Source organism: Ailuropoda melanoleuca, chromosome 7 (genome assembly GCF_002007445.2).
Source record: "Ailuropoda melanoleuca isolate Jingjing chromosome 7, ASM200744v2, whole genome shotgun sequence".
Taxonomy (NCBI): domain Eukaryota; kingdom Metazoa; phylum Chordata; class Mammalia; order Carnivora; family Ursidae; genus Ailuropoda; species Ailuropoda melanoleuca.
In genome coordinates this window covers 135559976-135568244 of record NC_048224.1, presented here as the reverse complement: position 1 = coordinate 135568244, position 8269 = coordinate 135559976, and the positions used below count along the sequence as shown (strand labels likewise).

The following is an 8269-nucleotide window of genomic DNA, read 5'->3' as shown; positions in this document are numbered from 1 at the left end:
GATTTATGCTGCTGTGGCAATTAAGACATCAGTATTACCTGTAAGAAAGACTGAGCGCCCAGAAGAGGGTTTAAATTCTCAATCCTGTGCCTCTGTTTTAGGATATAAGTATATACTACCACAAATTATACTTAATTAAACTAGAAAAATGCTTCTAAAAATTTATAGGATCTTAGATTATTTTCAGAGTGGGCCATCAGAAAGAACTTAGCTTTATACTTTCACAAAAGGCTACGGTAGTAAAACCCTCTTCAATGTAGGGTACCTGCACGTCTATTTTCAGGACAAACACATTTAAACTTCTTACAAGTTTTTGTTTTGTTTTGTTTCTGCATGTGAAACCTTATGGATGACTCTTATACACTAGACTCTGCCTCATTTATCTTTACATATGTTTGTTTTAAGTCTACTGGTATTAAAACATTTATTGAAGAAAGTGATATCATCAAAGAATGTTCTCCAATATTTTTAAGACCATTTGATCACTCTTTCCACGTGAAACATAATGAGATGACTAAATGGTAGATTATTTTCTGTGTGCATGCTAAGAAAAATGCTATTGCTTTAGTTTGAGCTCTGCAGTGAGTCTAATTGTGGTAAGGAACAATACTATCAGTTTAAATATCTTTAAAGGTAGAATTTTAAGTAGGCATGAACCATAGTGAGAACTGACTTATAAACATGATACCTGTTACTCTAAAACAATCACTTTATTTACCTAAAGAATATAGGTTGCTTATGAATCTTTTTTTAACCTTTAAATATAGGTTAGCTCTAAATATTTCATGATTCTTACTTTTTTTTTTTTTAATGTAACTTTCTTTTGGTGCAGATTCATTGTTCTTAGGCTATGTATTCAAGTTTTGGGAAATGTTTATTTAAAAATTGTTTTGCTCTATAAGTGTTATAAACATTGTATCTAAGAGAGTAGCCTGAACTTAATATTTGAAATTAGCTTATGCGTGCCTTTTAATTTTTAAAGAATCTCTTACTGCCACATATCGTATGAAATCACAGTAAGTTGCTTAGTGACATCACAGTATCTGCTTGCTGTTGGAGACTCGCATCAGATACTGAAATTGTTCCTGTGCCAGGCTGCAGGAAAGAGGATGTAATTGTTAATAAAATACACCCAGTCTTTTCTGTGCTGCAACAATGTGTAGTAATTTGTTTTCTTCATTTGTTTCCACTGCCTTTGTGTACCTATTATAAAAGTTCAAATTCTCTCCCAATTGATTAGCAGTACAGATGTTCCCGTTTTTATTAAATATGCCTTTATTCACAATTTGTTTTTAGGTTATTCTTAATGCATTATAGAATTAACTAATGACTTTTGTTTATTTTTATGACAGTATTTAAAATATGTAGTTATTGGATTTTTATTGTGGAGTTTGCAGAATTATCAATTGTATAAACGAAACCTTTAAATTAGCTTGGTGTGAGGACTCTTTAATGCTTGCAAAAAGGGGAAGGGGTTTGTAGCTAAAGATTTACCGCTCCAGTTTCCCTTATGAAGATGTAGCAAAGTAGGCTCTGTCTTCAGTTAACTATCCAGTTATGTACCTGTGCCTAGCATCCGTCTACAGCTGTTTTGTATGGCAACCAGTATTTTAAAATTTTTCAGTGATGTTGCACCTCTTTCTAATTTTCGAAAGTAAAATAAGCATAGTCCTGGCATGTAGAACCCCGTGTATCATTTCTAATACCTCATTTTATATTAAGCATCCTCCACTTGTCACTTAACTAAAATTTCTCCAAAGCCATTACTATTAACTAGAGCTTCTGATTTCAGTTATCTTAATTTTCTGCTCTTTTACACTCTGAACCATCCGTTTTGGATTACTGGCCATGAGAATTTCTGAAGACAGGATATCTTAATGTTTGAGACTCGCCGCTCTCTCCAGGAGTCTTAGGAACACTCAAATCCCAGAATGTTATTAATTAGAAAGGACCACTGAAGGGAGAAGGACCTCAATCTAGGAGTCTGGAATTGGTGTCGAAGCCCAAGCAGTAAATCCTGCTTTCTCATCGGTTGAGTTGGCCACTTAGCCTAGATGCCCTAATCATCTTTGTTATTCCTGTTTTTTGTTTACTACTCTGGTTTTGTTTTTTTAAACATTCAGTTGTCCGTAATTAGAGTTGCTACTGACTGGTTCAGTAATCTAGAAGATTTGCATTTGCTAATGCCCTGCACAGTACATTTTGAAGCAGATTTGTTGTTGGTTTTCAGATGATATCACATTGTCTGATCTATGGTATACTGTATATCTGTAGTTACTACAGTAACTGATATGCAGAGATCGTTCTTTTCCAAAGCATCCAGTGGTTAGATCACAGGATGTCCAAACAGTTGTATCTTAACATACATATGTTTCTTTAGACGTACTACTGTGAAGCCAGTAAGTTAAAGAGTAAAAAGTTTCAATGGTCCAGCAGTTTCACTCTGACTCAGGAATTCCTGATGGTGGGTGTTGTGTGTTTAAGAGTGTCAGTACAACTGGTGATTAGTAAACCTGGCTTAACGAGCATTAGAATAAAATAGGTTTGTTCTTTTGTATACGTTTGGATAATTATTGTTTTCTGCCTCATTTTCCAGGCTTATGGAAATGCATTATGTGTTGAAAAACAAGTAGCAAGGAATTTTAACAAAGGAACACATAATTGCAGCCTCTTCTAAGTGCTGTTGAATATCTTACTGTAAAGTGGGATAGAGGGCGCAAAAAAGGTTTTATGGACCCATAACCTGTTAATTTTATGATTGCTGTCAGTGATATTCCTTATATGTATAAAACAGAATTTAACTTCCTACACTAGCATGTCTAAGTTGCTTAGTGACATCGCAGTATCTATAATCAGTCCACAAAGTGGGAATCCTGTAGAGAGAGGTTAGAATATTAGTATTAGTGAATGGTAAAACCAAAGCTGCACAGCTGTTAACCTCCGTATCTCCAAACTACCTAAACCAATTTGGAAGGGTGACAGGAGTTTGGCTTGTTCTCTAAAACTTGCTGGTTTGCAAATAAGGAAATGAGATTTCATGCCAAGCGCTCAAGTTAGTTGGAGCCATAACTGTACTCTTTCCACATACGCTGTTTTTGCATTAATAATACAAAAGCAATGATCCATTATAGAGATTTAAATGACTACTGTAGTGGAGAATGATGGTATTTTAGTTCCATAAGGAATATGTTATTAGGGTCTATAAGGTCAGTTGTCACCAAACCTCCCAAAGGGAAAAATGTTCTTTTGACCTAGAACTCAATATGTAACTAATACTATCCCTACCAAACTCATAAATACAAGTAGATGCTAATTTAAGATGTTTCAGTGTATAAGATGAATTTTAGAAGCAGAAAGATGCAGGAGTGTATGGCAAAGTACTGAGAAAAGACTTGTTTTGAAAGGTCTTTTCCTTTGAGGAATTTGAGCAGTATCATTTGCTGAAGAGTCCTAATAATTTCAGTGACTTTTATGAAATAAACTGCATTCAATGTCAGGAAACATTAACAGCTATGTAGAAAGTTCATGGCTTGGACAACATTTACTCAACATGTATATCAAATTTCAGTAATTTTTCTGTAATGTTAACATTTAGGTAAGGCTTTTGTTCTTTGTTTTTATAGAAGGTATATTAAAGATGTCTTTTGAAGTACATCTAAGAATTGACGGATTACTGCACAAGAAACCATAAGGTCTAAAGACCAAGCTTGCATAGGAATTCAAAGGGACAAAAGTATGACTTTAGTAAGGTGCATTTACTAGGGCAGAATTGGTTGCCGTCTTAACTTTTTAAACTGAAATTATCTAGCTTTACATTTGCTATGTCATACATTCAAACATACTTCTATCAACTTTTATTGACTATCTGAAATTCCCCAAGTTTTTATTAACTTGACTTTTAGAAATTTCCTTAACTTTAGAAACAGTTTGAAGTAACTTGCTCAGCTGAGATAAAACTTCATTTTTTTTAATGTGTGGGTGAAGATGTGGTAATATTACAGATTCTCAGAAATTACCACATTTCTCCTGACATTTCAGTCATAAAATGAAGTCCAAATATAAACATGCTTTAAACTGATGTGATAGGTTCTTTTTGGTTTGGCATGCATTAAAATTTCAACTTTGTCTTGTACGTGCTGATGTAACAGTTTTTGCCTATCATTATATGTACAATAGTAGACAAATGGCTTGAGGTGATGCTTTTAATTACAGTTGCCCCTTGAACAACTTGGGTTTGAACTGCGCGGTTCCATTTACACACGGATTTTTTTTTTCAGTAAATATAATACAGTACTGCAAATGTATTTTCTTTAGATTTTCTTAACATTTTCTTGAGTTTGTTTAAGAATACAGAATATACATGTAACAACAAAATACGTGTTGGTTGATTTTATGTTACTTGTAAGAGTTAATGTAACAGGCTAGTTAAGTTTTGGGGGAGTCCAAAGTTAAACGGATTTTTGGGGTGGTCAGTGCTCCTTACCCTCTCTCCCTGGTTCACGGGTCAACCGAACTGAAGTTACCATCTCAACAGCAGTGGAACATTTTATCGTCTTGAAGTAGTTACTGCTGATGTTTTTCACCTAGTTTTCTACAGATAAATTAATCTTATTTACTGAAAGTAAATTGATGAATATTCACACTCTAGTTATACATTGGAATCCTTGCGTAGGATTTTTTTTGGTCAAATACACACTTGGTTTAAAAAAGAAGCAGTTTTTACATGTACATTTACATTTTCCCCAAGGCAGAATGTTTTGGGTGTGTGAATATCTGATTTACTAAAAATGGAAGCCAGGGTTATTTTCAGACAATGCAAATTTCCTTTATTTCCTCTAGTTTACTTGGAGAGAGGATGTAGGAGCTAAGAGGTCACAACTTAAACTTCACAAAGTCAGTTTGCCAACTATGAAACATGGTACTGAGATATTCAGTTCTTGTAGAACATCATTAAGCTAGCTTTACATTAAATTTCAAACGAATTCCTTAAATGGTTTTAGGCTCACTAAAAACCATTCCTTTTTGACCCTTGTGACAAAGTTATGAATAATACCACCTGCCCCTTCCTGGTGCTTTAAGTCCTCATGGGACTCTGCCCATGACTTCAAATCGGTTTGTACTCTGAGCCTTTTTAAAAAATTATTTCCTCAAATTGGAGGCTTATTTTTAACTAGCAATTAGGGAAAATGAAGTTGTTTTCCTCTCAAAGATTTACCTGGAATAATATGAATGTATTCGGTACCTCCCGTGCCTTAGTGTTTTAGAGCGCAGCAAGCTAGTCCTAACAAAATGTCAACACTCCCGGTTGAAATATCCATTAGCTTCTGTTTAGTATTTCCAAAAAGGAATACTTAATAAGCTGTAAAAATCTTGAAACGTTGTTATAAAGAGTGAGAGAAACACTGGTATCTAAATGAGATGTTCTGCAATTGATATTTTTAAATTTAGCTTAGTAGATAATTTAGCTGAAGAAACAATTTGTAGGAGTACCGCCTGGTTCGTTGCGTTTCAGATATTAAACCCCGGAGTAGGCAGGATTTTTTTAAAGCATGTTGTGGGTATACGGCATATTTTTTTTTCGAACTGTAAATTGCACATTAGTACTGTGGCTTACTTCCGCCGAATTCTCCCTGCTGTTGGTCATTTTAGAAGCTTCTGCTCTGGACTTTGCGCGATTGGGTTCCCGGCGTTCTGGTTCCGGGTGGGCGGGCCGTGTTGCTCTCGCACGCAGGGATGTCACGCCGGCCGCTAGTGGGCGCTGTGGGTCCGTGGAAGCCGTTGACGCGGTGGCGCTCGTCCAAGGCGTTCTTTGGGCAAGCACTTGCCGAGAACCAAAGTGAAGAATTCCTGCCCCCTCTCCATTTGGGCGCTATTTGTCATCGTCACCCCTAAACTCTCGGTCACCTTGGGGCGGCGTGAGAGTGTCCCAGAGGCTAATTAAGGAGAAGGTCCCGCGGCGGGCGTGGGTGTGCCAGCGACACTCGAAGGGAACGCCTGGAGGTGCTGCCTTCCCCGGGAAGCGAGGAGCGGAGGGTGCGGAGCCAGGACGCCTGCGCCCCATTGTCGGCAGCCCCCCCGGCGCCACGTCCCCGGGAGTCGTTTTGCATCTCTCGGCCCCGGTGACTTCGGTCCGGCCCCAGCTGACGTTCGGAACCGAAATCAGGTGTGGAACACATCGCTCAGAGGCCTGCTGGGGGCAGCGAAGGGATGCGCGTGCAGGGCTGTGAGCCAGTCTTGGCAAAGGAGACGTTCCACTGAAAGGAGGAAGACCCGCGGGAAAACCCACGGGTCTTCCGCTCCGCGGGGAAAGTTTCGCCCTCGACGTTGTCCCTCTGTTGAAGTTAGAACACTTGCCGGGCAATGCAGGCGCGTGCTGGGCGCGGAGACAGGTGGCCCCGTGCTGTCCCCGCTCCCCTCTCGGCCGTCCCTGAGTCCCCACCCCGCTGCTCGAAGGGCTCCGGGTGCACGCGCAGGCCACCCCCTCCCCTCTTTGGCTGTCCGGGCTGAGCTCCCTGTGCGCCACCGCCCGGGGCCGGGGGCGGGGCTCACCTGTCAGCCGGCGCCCCGCCTCGCGGCGCCCAATGTCGGGCGGGGGCAGATGACGGACAGGCCGACAGCCCAACCGGCGCGCGGCTGCTGGGCGGCGGGCCAATAGGCTGCGCGGCGCGGGGCGGGGCCCCGCGTTTATAGTGTTCTGACAGCGCGCCGGCCGCGCTGACTCTCCTCGGCGGGGACGGCGGCGCCGGCGGGATCTAGGAGCTGCGCGCAGAGAGGGTCCCGGCGCCCTCCCCGCACACAAAGGCCCGTGCGCTTCCAGCGCCCGCGGCGGGGACCGAGCCCCTCCTGCCTGCTCCGCGGGCCGGGAGCCCCGAAGATTGAGGAGGCTCCCGCGCGCCTGGAGGCGCCCCTCGCCGCTCCGCGCTCCGCGCCCCGGGACATGGAACCGCGCCGACGCGGCGCCCGAGCGCTCGGGCCGCTGCCCGCCCCTCTGGATCTATAGTGCGAGTCGGTCCGCTCGGAGCGCAGCGTCCGCCGCCCGCGCCGAGTCGTCTCTCCGCCTTTGTGTCCCGGCCGCGCGCCCTCCCTGCAGCCCGCGCCCGGCACCCTGGAGCCGCACGGGAGCCTGCCGTCAGAGCTGCGTCCGGCGCGGCGCCCCGGAGCCCTGAGCCCGCCGCGCCGCCGCGCCCCGCGCGTGCGCTCCCTCCCCGCGCCCTGAGGGCCCCGAGTGGAGCGCTCCCGACCTCGGCGACGGCTGGAGCTGCTCGGCGCGCCCCGGAGCTGCCTGCGCTCTCACCCTTGTCTGCCCGGAGAATTGGGGCTCCGGCCCGCGCCCAGTCCCTCTGTCGTCCGGAGAGTGCGGAGCTGGGAGCGGCTTGGCCATGGCCGCGAGGAGGGACTCCGTGTGGAAGTACTGCTGGGGAGTTTTGATGGTTTTATGCAGAACTGCGATTTCCAGGTCGATAGTTTTAGAGCCCATCTATTGGAATTCCTCGAACTCCAAGTAAGTGGCGTCCGCGATCCCCCTCGGTCCCCGCCTGGGGTCCGCCGCGTCGCGCCGTCCGGGCGGGAGGAAGGGCTGGGCCGCGGAGCCTCGGAGTCTGTTTCTGGAACCCCGGTTCCCCCCACCTCAAGTTCCCTGTCCCCCACCCTCGCCACATTTTATTTGATGGAACTCTTCGGTCGGCTTTCCAGCCCTTTCTAAGGGGCGCCCTCCCCGCCTTCCTTTCCCCATGAGCTCCCGGCCGCTAAAAAACCCCTGGCGGTTCGGGTGTCATGTTCGAGAAAGTGTCCGATGGCGATACCTGACCCTCACTATTTTTCGAGGACAGAGAACATGGCCACAAACAGGGCTGGCCGGCGCGCAGGCGCTGGCGGGCTGCGGAGAGAGGCGGCGATGCTGCGCTTTCAAGGAGCGCCGGAGCGCGGTCCGATCCCCGCGGGCGGGCGGGGGCTATGAGCCCCGGGGCAGAGGAGCGCACCCCGGAGAAGGGAGCCTGCAGTGCCCGGCCGCCCGCAGCGCCCCGGAGCCCGCGCGCCTTGGCGCCGCGCCGCCTGCCCGAGTGTGCGCGGGGAGCTCGCCAGCTCCGCCGGAGAACTCGGGCGGGGAACCCTCTCCTCCCAGCCGGGAAGACGGGCCTTAGGTTTCTCCCAGAGAGCCCTTGCACGTCAGCTTCTCCCTTCGTTTCTGAACCAGTGGCCCCGAACTCTGTGCGGTCCAGATAGTTGACTTGATTTTAAGGACGCTTTCTGCAAAAGCTTACGGCCCTGC

The 8269-nt window shown here is 45.6% G+C and overlaps 1 protein-coding gene across 1 annotated transcript in view; it reads left to right on the top strand.

The window, feature by feature from the left end:
• The first annotated feature begins 6701 nt into the window (after window positions 1-6701).
• Window positions 6702-8269, top strand: part of EFNB2 (ephrin B2) — a 43588-nt gene continuing 42020 nt past the window's right edge. Inside the window, exon 1 of the mRNA XM_002915861.4 lies at window positions 6702-7501. Coding sequence (XP_002915907.1) covers window positions 7380-7501 — 122 coding nt within the window. The 5' untranslated portion in view covers window positions 6702-7379. The remainder of the gene's footprint in view (window positions 7502-8269) is intronic.